At 46.3% G+C, this 19,214-nt stretch overlaps 1 protein-coding gene across 1 annotated transcript in view; it reads right to left on the bottom strand.

Annotated features, from left to right (window-relative positions):
* The window catches only part of WWTR1 (WW domain containing transcription regulator 1), a 121,310-nt gene that overhangs the window by 12,145 nt on the left and 89,951 nt on the right, over nt 1-19,214 (bottom strand). The window contains exon 4 of the mRNA XM_081138793.1: nt 7,458-7,660. Coding sequence (XP_080994919.1) covers nt 7,458-7,660 — 203 coding nt within the window. The remainder of the gene's footprint in view (nt 1-7,457; nt 7,661-19,214) is intronic.

Below are 19,214 nucleotides of genomic sequence, written 5' to 3'. Positions count from 1 at the left end.
ATACGTTCAGATTTTAAAGGCTAGTTTCAGAAAGATCTGGAAAGCTGTCCCTGGAACCTCCCCTTTCCTCCTCCACCACAACTTTATTTCGACTCCAGATCCAAGCTGGGGGTGGAAACACTGCTGCAAAATGAGGGCTGGAGAGTCTCTTTCAGAATTTGTGGTGGAGTTTGCGGTCATCCATCTAGCTCCCTGAAATGAATAATTGTATGTAGGTTTAAAAACACCCTCTCCTAGCAGCTGTGGGAGAGGGTGATATGTAAAAGAGGTGGAGGGTGGGGTGTGAATACACCGATTTGTCAGTAGAAGGAAGCAAACCTCAGACCTCCTCCCCTCCAGCTCCCTACAGCCTGCAGCTCCCTGCGGGCTAAATCAACAGTGGAGCAAAAAAGTCAACAGCAGGTGAAAGCAAGCCTCCTGCGGCAGTCCTGGGCTGAGGGAGGGCTGTCCTGGGCTGAGGGAGGCCTCCACTGGCCCCTCCTTTTCGCCCTGGAATACACTTCAAAGATAAACAAATGAGCCCGGCGGGTGTGGCTCAGCAGTTGAGCACCGACCTAGGATCCAGGAGATTGAGGTTTGATTCCTGGTCAGGGCACAAGCCCGGGTGGCCAGCTCGATCCCCAGCACGGGGTGTGCAGGAGGCAGCCGATCAATGACTCTCTCTCATCAATGATGTTCCTATCTCTTTCTCCCTCTCCTTTCCTCTCTCTGAAATCAGTAAAAATATATTTTAAAAAACTGAACTGGAAATGTATATTAAAAAAAAAAGATAAACGAATGACAATAACCTTTTCCAAGTGTGCCCCTCTTGATATAAGTGTGCATGTGGCCAGGGATTCCACAAAAATGGAAGATTGAATTGTTTTCATTATAAAGGGTGGGGTGACTAGAAATAAATGAAAAAACAAAGACAACATTTTGAAATCCTAACATTACAACAGTTATTCTGGTGCAGAGCAGCTGCTCTCTGCCCAGCCCCGAGGCCTTCAGAGGCAGACCCGGAATTATGCACCTTCTTCACAGAAAAACTCCCCACGGCAAATTCGTTTAACTCTGTGCCAAAGGATTCTAGAGATTCCCTGTCGCATTTCCGGGGCCTCTGAGATACTTCATCACTTGCTCAGCTGCCAGGCTGTCGCTGTGAAAGGACAGTCGGAACCCCAGCACTTTCGGGAAGACATCTGAGTCCGTAATTACTACCCACGGCCTGTTTGTTGCTCTTTTAATTCAGGATGTATATAACAATCTGTGTTATTCTATAATCCCTGTTTTTTCTCAGAGTCACATTAAGGAACACATTATAATTTAGATATTATGATCACAGCATAACTTCCATGACATTCTCTTCGCTTAAAAAAATAGCTGAAAGGATTTTGAAATGGAATATTTCTTCGTACCTTAGTGATCTTAAGATCAGAAATAAGAAGCTGCTTTTTTCTGTGTGCAAACAGTGAACCTCCATTTAAAAAATGTGTTCAACTTACAACATTTTCAAAAGGATCCTTTTAAAAAGGCTTGAATTGATATCATTCCTCAACAACACGAGACCATTTTAGAAAATGGATTATTTCTGGGACTTGCAGACGAACCACACACTTGGTGGAAGCTGGAAGGGAAGCTCCACGAGGCAAGGACCCAATGTGTCTGCTCAGCACTCTGCACTCAGTGTCCAGAGCATGCCGAGCAATGAATGAATGAACTTAAAGAGCCAGGCTGCCCTAGCGGGGTTGAAATACTGGTGGAGTCACAGTCAACCCTGAAACTTAATTCTATAAAATGCTTTTCAAAAAGTTAAGTTTTAGCCCCTTTTCTAGAGGAAAGACTTCATGAAATTGCCACCACATGTGCTTCACGATCTGCTATGATACGACCCTTTTTAACCTCTCTAAACAGGCATTCTTCACATGACAAAACACAGGACCTTCCCCCAGACCAGAGCTGCTCACAGCCGGGTGTGTCCCTCCCCGCGCCTTGCTCAGGAATGGCTGCGAGCAGCCAGCCAGCTGGCCAGCCGGCCGCAGTGGCTGTCCAGCCCGAGAGAAACCCGTGAGACCTGCCAAAAAGTTCCGCAGCCTCCTGCCCGAACCCTCTGCCCTCCTCCTTGTTGCCCCGGCAACCAGAGGCCCGGCTGAGTCAGCATTTCTGTGTGACAAGCTGCATTCCCCTGTCCTCTGAGCCCCAGTCAAGGAAAGGATGGCGTACAAACAGTGCCGAGTTCCTCACCAACGCAGCCCCTGGCGAGGGGCCGGGGGGCCGAGGCTTCTCCACTTAGGTCTTCCAGGCCCTGGGGGCCGACAGGAAGTCCTCAAGGTTAAAATCTTAGAGGCAGAACCCCCCACTCATACCCCCAGCTTCATATTTAAATGAATAATACACATGGGAAGAAATACTCTCCTCAGATAAAGGCATGCGTCTGTCTTCATGTCAAGGCATTGTTCTTTCAGATGGCAACGGGGACTGAAGCCTGTTTCTCAATTTTTTAGCAGTTACTAAAATTTTCCATTTCACTGGGCGAAGTTGCAAACATGCCCTTTATAACACTGAGCGGATGCTGTGCTGAATTTTTAGCTGTGACAGCAGAACATTCCATAGTCATTATAGGCACGTGTGGCTCGGGTTATCTTAAAATGTTTAGCCTGTTGTAGAAAGGATTCCAGGCAGCTTAGGACAGATACAACCAAAGTCACAGCACAACTTCCTTGACACAGAATAAAGAAGTGGCTGCCCAATACACTAGGAGATGGCAACACAGTAATAGGATATGGTATTCATTGCATTTTATTTTATTATTATTTTTTTTAAATATATCTTTATTGGTTTCAGAGAGAGGAAAGGAGAGGGAGAGAGAGAGAGAAACATCAATGATGAGAGAGTCATTGATCGAGCCCACGACCTGGGCATGTGCCCTGACCGGGAATCGAACCCCGATCGCCTGGATCCTAGGTCGATGCTCAACCGCTGAGCCATGCCCGGCCGGGCCTATTAATTGCATTTTAAAAAACAAAGCGCACACACAAATCCATACAAAGACTGGAAAGAAATCACCATCTTCATAGTTGCTCTACCTACGTAAGAGCATGAGTGATTATGTTCTTCCTTGTTTCTGAGTATTTTAAATATTTTCTATAATGATTGTGTTTTATGTTTATTATTATTTTTATTTATATACAGTTTTGACAAATACATACGGTGAGGAAACAGCCACTGAAACTGATACAGAACTAGTTGTGCCACTACCCCCCAAATTCCCTAATGCTGCCCCTTTGTAGCAGCCCCTCCTCCCTCACCCCCAACCCTGGCAACCACTCATCTGTTCTCTGTCCCTATTGTTGCTTTTTCCAGAATGTCATAAATGAAATCATACAGTATGCAGTTTTTGGGGGTCTGGCTTCCTTCACTTAGCAAAATGATTTATTTTATCACAATTTAAAAAAACCCACTAAATTATATTTTTAAAAGTTAAAAACTTTATTTTTCTACTTTCAAAGAAAAAGAAAACTCCACAAACTGAATTCTAATTTCTTTTTTAAAGATATGAAGACACCAGGAAGTACAACTTTAAATGAAACTGCCCTCTTTTCTAGGGCTGCCATTTCTCTGATGGGCCCAGAGCTGCCTGACAGCCTTTTGGGAAATTTAGCAAAAATTAAACTCTCATTATCAGGGCTAACGGAGGTCTCCCACAAAAGTTCACTCTCACAATGTCTGTGACAGATGCCTACCGAAGGCAGGGGAAAATCTACCTTCCCAACAAGGTAGGGTCCCGGGACCCCCACCCAGGCGCTCCTGGGACCCCCTCCACTCAGAGCACCTGACACATCCGAGATAATTCACCAATGATCAGATTCAAGCAGTTCAACTCTGTTGCTGCAGAAACCAACGTTAAATTGTAGAAGCCATTCGTAATGAACCTCTCCTCGGGGGAGAGGGCAGTCCTCCCTGGCCCTGTGATCCTAATTCTGGAGCTGTGACAACTTGTTGGCCTGCGGGGACTGGAAGCAATGAAGAGGCCCCGTCCGCTCACTTTCCTAGACCTCTGTGCTTGGGGGCGTCCGGGCAACAGCCAGCCTTCAGCATTTCGTCTCCTCTGCTAAAATGTACGTCAGCTGAGGGCGGCTGCATCCCATTTAGTAGTTTCCACTATATATGCGTTGGTTGAACAGAGGAATGACGAGATGGATGGATGGATGGATGGAAGGAAGGAAGGAAGGAAGGAAGGAAGGAAGGAAGGAAGGAAGGAAGGAAGGAAGGAAGGAAGGAAAACTATTTTTCCACCATGAAACAATGGAGGTTCACTTTAGATCTGCAATCAAGCTCTCCTCAAATCCATTTTCTTCACACCTCGACATGAGTTAACATTCGAGCCCTCGGCCCTGGGAGGTGCCCACTAGCTGGAGCAGAGAGGACCGAGGCCTGGAGCCTGCATGGCACAGTTTCTCCAGACTGCGCGCCCAGGGGGTGGGCGGCACGGGAGGAGGCAGCCCAGGCGGAATCCTACGCAGCATATCATTAACAGGGAGCGTCACAGCCACCATACATTTAATAACAGAAACATACAGAGTGGCGATGACTTCCCAGAAATCCGGGAATAAATTCACCTATTTATTACATTTGCCAAGCTCCCTTCCTAATACTGAGAGCACAGGAAACTCTTCGTTGGGAGAACTGCAATCAGGGAGGCCTGCCTGCAGGGCAAGGGCCCTGGGAGATTAGGACCCTCTGCAAGCACGGGACAGCAGGGCAATTACAAACTCCGGGTGAGTCAAGGATATCCAGGCAGTTGTAGATACCAAGGACGTGGGAGTGGGCCGGAATGCACACCCGAGGTCCACAGATAACCTTCAGACCTCATCAGGACCTTCCATTTCCTCCATCATCCCTACACACTTCTTCTACCAGATGCTAGAAGGCAGCTAAAAGGTGAAGCAACTATCACTTTTACTGCCAATCCGTTTCCCTGCCTCTGCCCTGGCTTACGTGCCCATAGTGAAGCAGAAAAATCACCAAACAAGCAGGAAAAACACCAAGATGACCGACATAATCCGCACCTGGACAATGAGGCATCATGACAAATGCCCCAGAAAACGACCACAGAACACTCCAACACCACCTATTACATGGCCTTAAATATCTTTGACACTAAGGAGCAGGTTGCTTCTGGATGGGGAACAAAATCTTCCACCATTAAGTCTCTTCAGACATTTTCCTCATGTTCCATAATAAAAATAACGTGGCATCAACCATCTACTCCATCGCCTCTCCTCCTAACTACAAGCGCAGGCGCACACATGGTCAAAGCTGCACTGTGTCGCCTCTCTGCAAATCCGGACAGCTCTCCTCCCCACTGCCCTGCACGGTGGAATGCACACCATGAGGCAGCAAGACACGCCAAATGCCACGGCCTCTGGGGATCAGCATTTAAGGAACTTGGTTGGCATTTCTGTAACAGGAACCATCAATAGTACATTCTGGTTCAAAGGCACTTAGAGCTGGAACCGAGAAACAATTTGGGGCACTTTTCCCCACCCCTTTTCAGAAATACTTTCTGTGGGAACGAAGGGGGTGGGGCGAGAGAAAGAAACACAGAAAGAGGCGGACACTGAGAAACAAGCCTTTCTCTGCAGGATGGTTATGGCTTTGCCTAAGGGGAAAAACTCAGTAAAGCTCATTTAAATATAAAACTAAGAAAACTTACAAATGTTACTACAGTACTGTTTCATTTACTCTACACTATCAAGTAGAAAAATTATTCCAAATGGAATTATTATCCAAAGACAGAAAACAATAATATAATTATTTCCTGCTGAGGAACATGATATTGTTTATCTAAAAACAGTATAAACAACTGTTACCCTGAAATAACCATGAAAGTTCAGACACAAATCCTCAGGGTAAAAGGCACAACTGCAGTTATATTGTTAGGTTGTATTCCTCAAATTTAGAGGACAGTTAAATGAACAACAAGGTACAGCTTGTGTTCATTTCCCTCATTTCCAAAGGCTCTGTCCAAGGAATTATTTTAATTCACTATGTTTTTAAAACCTCACACAGCATAGATACTTTCTTTCTTAGAATTTGATGAGCTATACATTATTCATTTATGCTAAGTCAATGTATATTTTTAAAGTATCAGCTGTAACTAAAAGAAAAAATCGTGTTTACCCTAATACCCCCAGGTTCCTGCAAGAAAGCTCTCTAAAACAGTTAAAACTACTTATTTCCTTAAAAGCTAGTGAAAGGAAGCTACCCATGTATCTGGCTTCATGGGAGTCATAAAGCAAAGTCTGAAGAATTAGAACAATAAACTGAAGCTTTCCTCCCCAAAATGTAGCCAGCAAAATTTATGAGACCCGAGAACATACATTATATTAATTTAGCAACTCAGAAGGAAGACTTCTGCTCTTGCACAGGCCAAGCCACTGAAGCAGGGAAAGCACTGGGTTCCTTCAGGGAGTCTCTATTCCGTTTCTGAGGTATAGCACCGAGCCAGACCCAGAGAGAACACACAGCAACTTTCTGCTGACTGATCAAATGAATAAATGAGTAAGTGCTGGCTGCACAGGGTTCCTGATCAACGCCCAGGCAGCTCTGCAGACCACTCCATCAGATCCAGGAGCAGACCGCTTCCCTTGACCACTCTCCCTCGATCCCTCTGTCATGCTCCATGCAGAGCAAATACGGCTGCAGAGTCTTTGTCATTTCTTCCACAGAACATCCCCTCTGCCATCTGCTCTAATCCTCGGGGGAGGGAGCTCTGTGACTGCTTTGACCAAGAGAATATGGCACACGTGACTCTGTGACAGTTTCCGGAGCCAGGCCCCAAGACACTGGCTGCTTCCGTTTCCCATCTCTGGGAACGTTCTCTCGGGGAGACCCGAGCTGCTATGTAGTATGTCCCATTACCATGAGATCGCCATGCTAAAGATGCCATAGGTAGACGCTCCAGGTGTTAGTCCCAGCTAAGTACACTCCTCCAGCAATCCTGACCGTGGTGACACACACTTGAGCAACGCCATCTGCGACCTCCAGACCAGCCTGCCCACCAGCTGAATACCACTCAGTGACCACGTAGAGCAGAAGAGCAGTCCAGCTGAGCCCTGCCTAAACTCCAGGCCCACAGAGCGTGTGATATAATAAAATGGCTATTGTGTTAAGTCATTAAATTTTAGGATAATACGCTACAGATAATTGGAACATACTCTTTCCCTCCTTTCAGGCTGGCAGTGGGAGCCGAAGGTGGCCGTGCTGGTGTAGGTAGGCCTGTTCTCACAGGGTGGCTCTGCAGGCAGACAGGCAGAGGCTTGGAGAAGAAACTCATTCCACTCGTGAGGTCTGGAGCAGGGCTTTGGGCTTTTAATGCTTCTAGAGAAAGATTTACCCGATGGCTAGAAGCTACCTATCCAATAGCTTTGGCCAGAAGGCCACAAAGCACCACCAGGCACTGTGGACGGCCATACCTGCCTCATGAGCTCCTCTTGGCGCTTTCGAATCCTCTCTCTTTCCATCTGGATCCTCTGAAGCCGGAGTTTCTGCTGCTGCTGCTGTTGAGTGGTGAGTGCATTAGGCATGCTCAGGAGACCTGCTGGTGGGTTCTGAGTAGGGTGGTTCTGCTGGCTCAGGGCACTGGGTGCCAACTGCTGCTGGTGCTGATGAGTCATCACTGTGGGAAGGAGGAACACGGGAGGTCAATGACAAGGGCCCACAACAGCACATCGAAAAGAAACCATCACAATTTTGTGTTTGGAGTGTAGATTCCTGAGGTCCCTTCCAAGGTACTTTCCTTTTAATCAGTACTGTTTTAGGCAATTATTCCTTAATTCAATTCATGAAGACTCATTTAGTCTCAGATCTTGTGCCCTATTAAAAATCCTATTCCACACCTTCCCTGTGTTTAGAGTACATTTTAAGCCTTTCATAGAACATAGTGGTCAAAAGTAAATTCTACAAAGCTTAGCACAACATATGGGATCATTTCACCAGGACACCTGCGTGTGCAACCGGCACGTGGACAGCGAGCTGCGGGAGCATGCGAGCATCCTGCGTGCTGAGTGTGCACGCTGGGCACGCAACGACCCCTGGGACGAGTGAGAACCATTAGCAACACGCAAACACGGGGCCTGGACTAGGGACCTGTACGCAGGCAGGACCCTGTTACTGCTTCGTTTAAAAAGGCTGCCCTGAAGAAGTGTGAACAAAGCTCAGGAACAAAGAACTGACTGAGAAAAAATGTTTCCGTTTTTGCAAAGAGAAAAATTAGGGATAAAGAAATTACATAAAAATGTTAACCATACTTGTGATTGGATGAAGGCACTAGAAGTGTTTTAAGTTTTTAAAGGATTTTCCATTTATCTGCATTTACCAACACTAAATTTTAGCATGTCGTACTTCACTTTAGAAAACAATAAAAAAAATCCTCTAATAAATTCTATCACTGGCATTCTCACCAAAAATGCATTTTATAAAAAGCGCTAGTTTTTCTCAAAACAGTTGAACAGTCAAATTTGCTTAACTTCTGCCTGGGCGATATCCCGTAATAATGAAAACCATGCTTTTAGGTCTATTTGTTCCTAGGTCAAGGCCAAAGACAACAATTTCACACACACACAATTGGTTTCCTTAAGGAACAATTAATTTCATGGCAGGAAGTTCCTCCAGCTGGGGGGTGGGGGTAATCCACTCTTCCCCCCCCTTTTTTTAATGTATTGATCCACTCACTCAAATCTTTATTGCATTCCCACTGTGTACCAGGCACTGGGCTTGTGGTTGGAATAAACAGCTCCTGCTCTCCAAGGAACTAATGAGCTGCTGGCAGAAATGTGTGAAGAAATGAGGCGGGTTTTTACGTGTGCTGTGGAAAGCTAGAATGTTAGGCTCTGTAAGGAACCGAGGAGGTAACCTAGTCCACCCCTTCCTATTATGGAAGAGAAGTCTGAAACCCAGAGAGGTGAAGCCATGTGCTCTGGTTGGTGGCAGGTACAACTACAGCCAGAGTTGCATCCCGAGAACCGGTCCCCCTGCTCCTTCAACTGTCCTTGGCCACCCTCTGCCCCACCTTAGACTGAAGAACAGGAACAACTGCTCGAACTGAGAGCAGCCCTCGAAACAGCGTTTGCCTTTGACGGCAAGGAAGTCCCTCTTAGACAGCCCTCATCAGAGCTGGGCCCCGGCCCAAAGGTTGCCCAGGTTACAAACAGGAAGGTTCCAAGGAGGGCCTGACAGACTGACAGTTCTCTGCTCACTGACGAGCTACTGCAGGGACAGGGAAGAATGCCTGCAATAGTGTGTAGGAAGCCTCGCTTTCCCTTCGGGAATTAGCCCGCAACAAAGAACTGTCACCTCTAGGCACCATCCCTGGTACACAGAAGGCTCGGTAAACGATGTGATAAATGAATGAAAGCACCTGGGCATTTCTCACGTTCTTAGCTTGAGAACACAAAAAAGTCGTGACTGATGGCAAACTAACAGAAATGAGTGTTCATTTCCATAGCTTGCCAGAGCATAATTACAACCTCCATCTGAAGGAGTAAGGAGGCGGCCAGGGACTGTGCTGAGGGGTGGGGGTGGCAGGGTGCTCTTTCAATGCAGATGCAGGTGAGACAAAGCTCAGCTCCCCAGGAGGGCTCAGTTCATCAGACCCCCTTTCAGGCCAAGAGGATGGTGATCATTTCCAGGAGCAGCCATTCTGAACTTCCTGAAAAACGATGCTCCTGTTTTTCTGATATAACTAATAAAACAGATGCCCACAGTGACTATAAGAGAAATGTGTAAATTGAGTATTTCCAATATCAGAAACCCTCAGGTTAGGAAAAAGGCTGGTAAAGGTAGGCTTGTAAAGGTTTTTGTTGGCAGTTCAGAGGTCATTAACTGTTACTCTGTATAACTCAGATACTTTGAAAAAATGTTTTTAATGACTCAGGTCTGATAAGTTATTGACCTGACAAGTGGGAGCAGGACTGTCTTGGTGGCCCGGGGAGACTCCTGCCAGCGCGGACAGTCCTGCCCTGGGTTACTCAGTGGACTCGCTCACTCATCTCCACACGGCACACGGACACTGCTCGGCACACCTGACGGACGTCTGCACCCTGATCTGGGGGAGCTTAGGACTAGGAGACGAGCGCCTCCAAAGCCACACCCTCGCTCCTCTCCAAAGCACAGCCTGCAGAGGCGTCCTGGGGAGGAGGGGTGGACGCTGCTGTCTTCCATGTAGTTTAGATTTGACCCTTCAGACTAGACGCCTCCAGTTATTAACTGCAGAGTCTAAAAATGAGCGCAACTTAGACAATGGCTTTGTTTTCAAAGTATGCCACACACAAAGCTAGTAAGTCTGTCTGAGGATATCCACTGCAGCACAGACGATAACAGCAAAAGGCTATAAAACCTGTCCACCGATGGGAGCTTGTCACCCATTCACTGCGCGGCGCTGTGTGCACCACTGCAGAGAATGAGGGGCCCTGCAGGTACTTTCATGGAACAATCTCTACAAAACATGGTTCAGAGGGGAAAATTGAAGGGGGAGAAGTGTACGTATGAGCCCGCTCCTGTCTGTACTTAGAAAAGGAGGGTGAGGGGGTTTGTACACACATATACAAATCTCTCCAGAAGGATACACGAGAAACTAGTAACAGCTGGGCCTCTGGAGAGGAAAGTGGGTGTTGGGGACGGGAGATTTTCCTTTTCCTCTTCTGTATTGTTTAAAGTTTTCCTATGCGCATGTATTACTTATATAAAACTTAAACAAAATATAAAAGTAAAAAAAAAAGATATAACAAAACGTGGTCATGTATGCATCAAACTCAATATTTTCCTGGTGGAGTGAAAGGAAGTAACCTCAAAATTATTCGAAAAATAATAAATAAGGCTTAGAATACAATCAAGGTCACCAAAGCTGAGAGAGCACCCACTGCGACTCCTCCTTGTGGAGATGAGGGAACCAATACTCAGAGAAAGGGTGAGTTAGTCAAGGTCATAAACGGTCGGGGAGCTAGAAGCCAGGTGTCCTGACAATCTAGGTGCTCACGATTCCACCTGCAGCTCTGCTCCCTGGAGCCATTTCACTTCGAATTGTCCTGAACCTTCCCTCAGACTGGAGCTCGTGAATGTCACTGATAGTTGAGGTTCTTTAAACCACTGCTTCTGTTACCACTCAGACAGCAGGAGGAGGCCAAGACAGAGACAGAGAGGGGCATGGGAAGGCGAAACGTCTAAATCTGTGATGCGCAGAATATAACTTGGAGAAGTATTCCAGAACATTTTAGGGAGAGAACAATAGCTTGGTTTAAAAAAAAAGGGGGCAGAGTATCCCAAATACAGCATCCGAAGCCAAACCAGTCAAGGGCAGGCTGCCATCAAATGCCTCAAAAAGGCTCAAGGCCTCATCAGCTCTAGACTTTGCCAGTCCCCACACAAAGAAACAGCCCAAACAAGGTTTCTCCACTGAGGCAGGAGTGCACCAAATCTAAAGCAGAGACGACTGCTTTCCTTCCAAAACAGTCAGGATTTACATTTAAATCCACATTTCTCTTTTTCATTGTTTTCATCTCCTTTCTGTTTTCTTTTTTTCCTTCACTACTTGGCTTTCTGTGCTGTGCTTGGAAATCAATATAACCATGCTCTGCAGATATGTGATCAGAAACATTTCACTGCCATTATTCAATAGAATGACCACCAAGAAACAGAACCTCTGCAGCACCTGAGATACGAACAACCCTTTGACTCAATGACTGTGTCCTTGGCGAAGTGAAGAGTCAGCATGGGAATGGGGTGCAGAGTGGGGTGGGGTGACATGTTGGACATGACCCTCTGGTTAATGCTGCGCGGGACAAGGTGCACTGTGCACCCTCTGACCTGTTCCGGCAGCACCCCTGGTCACTTGTCTAAAAGCCTCCAGAGCAGGCTCAAGGCCAGGAGAGTCCCTGGACTCGGCTCTAAGCCCGCACATCATCTGCCGTACAAGAAGCAAACGTGGGAAGGGTACAGCTTCACTCCTGAACCCTGCCTTTCGCCGCACCAGGGAACAGGGTGCAACAGCTCCCAGCGAAAGTGCGCTGGCAGCGACCCCAAGCAGGAGCTGCAGACGACGAGGGCCCCGCACGCTTCTAGAATGTCTGACAAATGTCGTTCTGGCCTGGCGGAGTCTCAGTGGCTTGCTTTTGTGTGTCCTCAGTGTGTACAAATGTGAGCGCGCACACACACACCCCACCACCACCACCACCACACACCCCACAACACACACCAACACACCCCACCACACCACACACACGCACCAACACACACCCTCACACACCACCACACATACACACCAACACACACACCACACATACCACCAACACCACAACCCGCCAACACACACACACACCACGACCAACACCCACCACCCACCACCAGCAACACACACCACCACCACCCACCCACCAACAACACATACACACCAACAACACCCCCCACCAATACACACCAACACCCACAACATACACACATGCACCACCACCACTCCCCACCCCCACATACACAAACACACACACTACCACCACACACCACCACCACATACACACATACCACCACTAACCACACACACCAACAGCACACATACACACCACCACCACCACCCATCACCACCACCACACACACACCACCCCCAATAACGACCACACACACACACAGCCAAGTGAAGAAAACAAAAAGTTAGGCTCCAGCACAAAACCCATCGCGGGCCTGCACGGAGCTGGCCTGAGTAGGTTACGGAAAGACAGACAGTGTGCCAATGGCTAGAAGCCACACCTAAGCCCTAGAAAGACAAGAATTACTTCACTTTCTTCAAGTCCTTCCCAATTCACACGTGGTCTGGGAGAGCACAGACGAAGCCTGCAGCTAGTTACACACCTCACCTCAGCCTCGGCCTCCTTCCCGTTTGTTTTTCTCAATCCTCACCCGAGGACATTCTTTCCATGGCTTTTCAGAGACAGGGAAGGGGGGAGACATCGATGTGAGAGACACTGACTGGCTGCCTTCCGCACGCGCCCCCACCGGGGCCAGAGCTCGAGCCTGCAACCAGGGTACGTGCCCTTGGCTGGAACTGAACCCAGGACCCTTCAGTCCAAGGGCCGACGCTCTAACCACTGAGCAAAACTGTCTAGAACCTCCTTTCTCCTTTTGACAATAGGCCTCTCAGCTGAGGCATCGACACCTGGCACTTTTTTGAACTCAACATGTCAGAGGCAAAATCCCATCCAAGCGAGTGACTACGCTCCCCAAGCACTCGGTGACCTTCGCACTGCAGCACCCCTCCCGAACTCTACTTCCATCAATTGTGAGGGAAGTTTCACTTGTTGTTGACTACGGTTCATTAATTTAATAATGAACCATTATTCATTATTCAGGAGTCCACACTTACATAAACAAATAATTAAATAAATACATGGGGCAGGAGCGATGAGTCAGATAGAAGAATTCCAAAAAATTTAATGTAGATACACCGTCCTCAAGCAGCAGGAGTCTAACTCCCATTCCTTTAGTGTGGACTGTGCATAGTGACCGCTTCCCAAAGAGTACAGTGCTCAATGGCAGGACACACCCAGTACCTCTACAGGGGAGAAATCTTGTGTATCAGCCAAACGGTCAAGGTCAACACCAACACTAATAAGTCACGGTGACAGCATGACCCTTCGTAAGATGGGATGAAAATGACACTTTATACCTCTACAGTCTTCTTCCCCAAAACCCATCATCCCAGTCTAATCAGAGAAAAACATCCAAAAAATTCCAATAGAGGGGAATCATATAAAATTCCTAGGCAGTACTCAAAACTGTGAAGGTCATCAAAAACAAAGAAAGTCTAAGAAACTGTCACAGCCAAGAACACCTAAAAGAGACATGACAAGACATCCCAAGGTAATGTAGTATTCTGTAGGGGGCCCTGGAACAGAAAGTAAGGATATCTAAATAAAGTATGGATTTCAGTTAAAAAATAATGAATCATAAAATATGATTTTATATATATATATATACACACACACACACACACACACACACACACACAATGGAATATTATTCAACCATAAAAGGAATAAAGTCCTACCCAGGCTGGGTAGCTCAATTGGTTAGAGCGTCATCCAGATATGTCAAGGTTGCAGGTTCGATCCCTGGTCAGGGCACATACAAGAATCAACCAGTGAATGTATAAATAAGTGGAACCACAAAATCGATGTTTCTCTCTTTCTCTCTCTCCCTCCCTCCATCTCTGAAATCAATAAATAGATGATAATTTTTTTTTAAATGAAGTCCTGTCATTTGCAACACCATGGATGGATCTTGAAGGTATTATGCTAAATGAAATAAGTCAAACTGAGAAAGATAAATACTGTATAATTTCACTTATATGTGGAATCTTTAAAACAAAAACACAAAAGCAAAACAAAACAAAAGAAAAACACAAGCTCACAGATACAAGGAACAGACTGCTGGTTGTAAGCAATGGGGGAGGGGAGGAGGTAAAGTTGGTCAAAAGGTACAAACATCCAGTTATAAAATAAATAAGTCCTGGGGATGTAATGTATGGCATGGTGACCGTAGTTAATAATACTGTATTGCATATTTTAAAGTTGCTAAGAGGGGAAATTTTAAAGTTCTCATCACATAAAAATATATATATATTTGTAACTATGTGTGGTTACAAATATATGATGGATGTTAACTAGAATTATTGCAGTGATCATTTCATAAAATATACAAATAGCAAATTATGTTATACAACTGAAACTAATTAGTTATATGCCAATTATGCCTCAATAAAAAAGTGAAATTGAAATAATAATAATAATGTATCAATACTGGTTCATTAGTCATAACAAATATAGTGTACTAATGTAAGATGTCAATAATATGGGAAATTGGAGGAGAGGATATATGGAAACTATCTTCTTAATTTTTCTATAAATCTAAAACTGCTCTTAAAAAACAGTGTGTGTGTGTGTGTGTGTGTGTGTGTGTGTGTGTAGTAACCATGTCTTCAAAAAATATAAGGAACTCTACTGGGCACTGTTTCTTCAATGCTCGCTATTAGTTTTCATAGGGTATAGAAAATGGATACATATTCAAAAGAAAACACAGTCTATAGTATGTTCTATGGGAGTATATAGATATTAAGCTAAAAAATGTTTTTAAATAGCTGCTTCCAGGAGTGTTCCATGGTCAGATAAGATTGGGAAATGTTTAAAGAAAGTTAAAAGAGCTTATTTCACAGCAGGGTTTCTCCGAGCCTTGAATATGCTGCCAGACGGTGAGACTGTCCAAGGGGGAGGATGTAAAATGCTGCACTGCCCAGACTTGGAAGTCGGGGCTGCTCTGAGGAGGGACGCTGGGAAATGCCAGTCTGCGTCAGCTTTCGCAGATGTCTTGGCAGTTCTGAATTATGAACTGAACTGAAAATGAATCCATATTTACTAAGCTCCTACTATGTGCTAGCTAAACTCTTTAAAGTCAGCTAAGCTGTTGCATAGGATGTGGAGCCAGAGGAGGGAGCAGGGCAGCCTGTGGGTGCAGAACAGTGATTTCATGTGCTTAGAATCAGACTGCTGTTCAAGACAGAAACAAAACAGCAAAACAAAACACGGGGAAGCAAGCAGTTTACAAAAGACTGACAGAGTATCTGCTGGAATTCTCCACAACACATGTATATTTAACTGGAGAATTTCAAAGATGGGTTAACCCGTATATCCGTTTTCACAGGTGGTGAGCAGAACCTTGCTAAGCTAACTTCAGTTCCATGGATCTTCAATAACCTATCTTCCATTTAGTTGGGTTTTTTTTCACTTGCTTCTATGATAAAACAACAGTAACTCTTCCAAATAATCCTTCTAACATCATTCCTTGGGAGCGAGAAGAGGAAGGGGCTGACATTGTTTTGAAAACTTGGTTGCAATTTCCTCAAAATAGGTGAATATGCAACATTCAATACACACCTTGGGAAATACACTTGATTTGGGGCGTGGGACGCTTCCTCCTCCCAGATGGAACAGGTGTTTAATTCAGTTTGATGGTCGGGCTAAGACGTTTATATAAACTGCATCAGAAACTCCACGAGAGGGGCGTGTAAGAGCTGGACTGAAACCAAGCCATCGCTTCACTCTGTCCCCATCCCACAAGTGCTGAGCTGAGATCTGCCCCGGAGGACGGGGGGCTTCCCGGGCCACAGCAGTTTCGGCGCTCAGCCTGGGACAGTCCCAGGTAAATGGGCTGACTGGTCACCCTGGGCCATGCGCGTCCACAGCCCCGAGCTAGCTGGTGGCAGCAGAGCCCAGGCGTCCTGCTTCCACCCGATGTGCTCCCTGGCTCGCTGCGCCCCCGTGAAACCCCCGCCTGCCATGCGGGCCGTGCCAGGCCGCCAGGCTGGCCCTCAGTCCTCCGCGGGTTACAGCTAGCTAGCTGTCTTTTGTACCCACATTACTGGATAACCAGAGAGGAAATACTCCTCCTCCACGGGCTCTAACTCTGCAAGGATGTCAAGCAGGGACTGTGGTGCTGCATCGCCACTCGGAACCGTGCACGCGGGAGCCTCAGTCGGGGCATCTCCCGCCGGGTGCCTGGCTGCGCCGCGCTGCAGAGAAGCCCTTTCCAGAAACCGGGAGCTATTCCCTTCCTGCGATCTGCTCGCATCTCGCCATCCGGGGGCCAATCTGTGCTCTTCATCAGTGAGCCTGGGAATGGGCCAAGTCTCCCCCCCTCCTCGGAACCAAGCCCAACGATACGGATCTTCCTTGTAAGCACAGAACAAAAATAACTTAGTGCGCTTGTGTGCTCAGGGGTGCGGACCTGGGACCCCCTTGTCAAGAGGCAGCTGAGGAGGCTCCGCACTCGCCACGGCCCACGGAGAGCCCAAGGAAGGCAGCAACGGCCTGAGAATAACAATCACAGGCATTTGAAGGTGACGGGGCAGGGTGGCTCTGGGGTGCAGGGTAAGACTAAGAGGCACACAACACTTAGTCACCGAGTGAACGCCTAGTGTGGACGACAGGGTTTGTCCACGAGGCAGGTCCCATTCCAGCTTGATGGGCAGCCTATCAATGACGCAGACACACCCACAGTTGGACGTGGGGGGTGAAGGTACAACTGGTGTGTCCCAGCAGCAGGCCGCAGGGCTCTGCTTAAAAGGGAACCTGCTGCTTTGCTCCAGAACTCGGCTCCTCCAGACCAAGACACAGTGTCCATTAGAAAACCGCCGTTTAGTCCACCACCTCCTGACTACACAGCATGGTTTTCTCTTCTTCCCTTTACCCCTTCCCCATTCCTTTACTGTACATAAAGTAACTGGTTCCGCGAAAATACTCCCTTTCCCCGTTAGTGGCAACTCATTCAGCTCTTACCTTTATATTCCAGTAAGTTATTTTGCTCTCACTGTTTAACAAAAAAAGAACATAAAAATCCTTGCATACCTTGTTTGATTGGAGAATTTTAATGCTTTTCATTTATTGTTGTAAAACCAAGGACAATTTTATAACTTTTTTGTACGTAGCTGTCACAAGCAGGGCAATCTGTCTTTAAGCGGGGTTAAATTACTCTAAGAGACGCGAGTCCTAGATAGTTTTCCCTTGAGTCACTTGTCTTATTGTCTAAATAAACTTCTGGTTTAAAATGAAATAATAATGATAATAATTTAGTGCACTTCAAATTTGACTTGCTAATACACATAGTGGGCATTAAGGACATTCTGCCTAAATTAAGCTTTAGGGTTTGTGAGTCAGAAATTGGTAGTAAAATATCAGTTTTATTTATAAGAAGATGATCTCCATAGGCATTCCAGGACAAACTGAAAATCTGCCCCCCACCCCCCAACACACAGACACAATACCTTTCCTCTTGAGGAATGCATTTCACTCATCACTCCCATAATTTTGTAAGTGGGTATTTAATGACTACTGGATTTCTGTTGCTGCTTTCTCTTTACTCCCAGAGCATATTCCCTGATCAGCACCCATTTCACTTTGCTGTTTTATTACTAGTGGTTTACAAAGCTCTTTCCTCACCACCCTCATTATAGGTGGGGCCATGTGTTTACCCTATGTTGTGCGATCACCACAGAAGTTCAAGCTGGAAGGGGCCTTAGTCCATTTAGACCAGGGTTCTCACACTTTTCTTCAGCAGTAGGGTCTTTCTCCAAGCTGGACACATGGCACGAAGCAGAGGCAACGCTCAGGTGGGGATTCATTCAAAGCAGGCCTAGGCCCGCGCTGGCACCTCTGGGTGAGTGAGCACTCATGGTGGCGCCTTTGACTGTCTCCTCGAAATTCTCTTGGTCTTGCTTTCACTCTGCTCTCAACTCTTATATCACAAAATATTAAAGAGATTTTTAAAATCCTTTGACACAGCTTTTGGAGACTGGATACTAAAGAAGCTTTACTTCTGCTCACATGCCCCTGAAACCCTGGCATGGGACCTTGGGACACAATTTAAAACCAATGATTTAGGCCCATTCACTCACTTTAGAGATGAAGAAACTTGGAAGGTTGAATGACTCAGCACAAATCACAGGCACAGACTAACAAACCTACGAAGCCCACAGAATAAGCCATAATGCCCTGGCTGGCGTCAGCTGTGCTGATGACCAATTGCTGCCCTGTCCTGTCCACTCTCAGTCACCAAAAATGTTTACTGAGCTAAATTTGGCAACAGGAAGTGTTTCCTTTCCCTATGTCATAAAAAGCCTAAAGCAGATTAATATTAATGTAATTAACTTATTTACTTCTATAAAATCATGAAATCAACATGGATCACATGTTACAATGGTTGCCTATTTGTGTAATCCGTTTCTACAGAATACGGTATAAGGCGTTCTTCTTTGGTTCTTAAAATTAAAAAAAAAGGTAAAAATCAGAGAACTTTGACAAGTTACATTTCATGATTCAAGAAGGTTTAAAGAAGAGGGGCTGCCATCAGGCAATGCTAGACCTCTGGCGACAGCGCCTACAGGGAGTAATGCTGTGCACAGCAAGAGGACAAACACACAGCTGCCCATAGTTTCTGACATATGTGGGGACACAGCCACCAAGCTTCAGAAGTGCTTCAGAGTCGAGTGTGTCTGGGTGCAGCTACAGTCTTTCCCTCTCTGTTTATGGACCATACGTGGCTTAACTCGTGTGAACTGGCCAACATCAGGTGTCACGCAGCCCTGTCTGATGTGAAACATATGTCTACAGAGGTAGAAAGAAAAACCCAGGGACAGG

This window comes from Miniopterus schreibersii (genome assembly GCF_964146895.1).
Source record: "Miniopterus schreibersii genome assembly, chromosome: 5".
In the NCBI taxonomy this organism is placed as follows: Eukaryota; Metazoa; Chordata; class Mammalia; order Chiroptera; family Miniopteridae; genus Miniopterus; species Miniopterus schreibersii.
The sequence above is the reverse complement of the archived record's forward strand: the minus strand, read 5'-3'. Positions and strand labels throughout refer to the sequence as shown.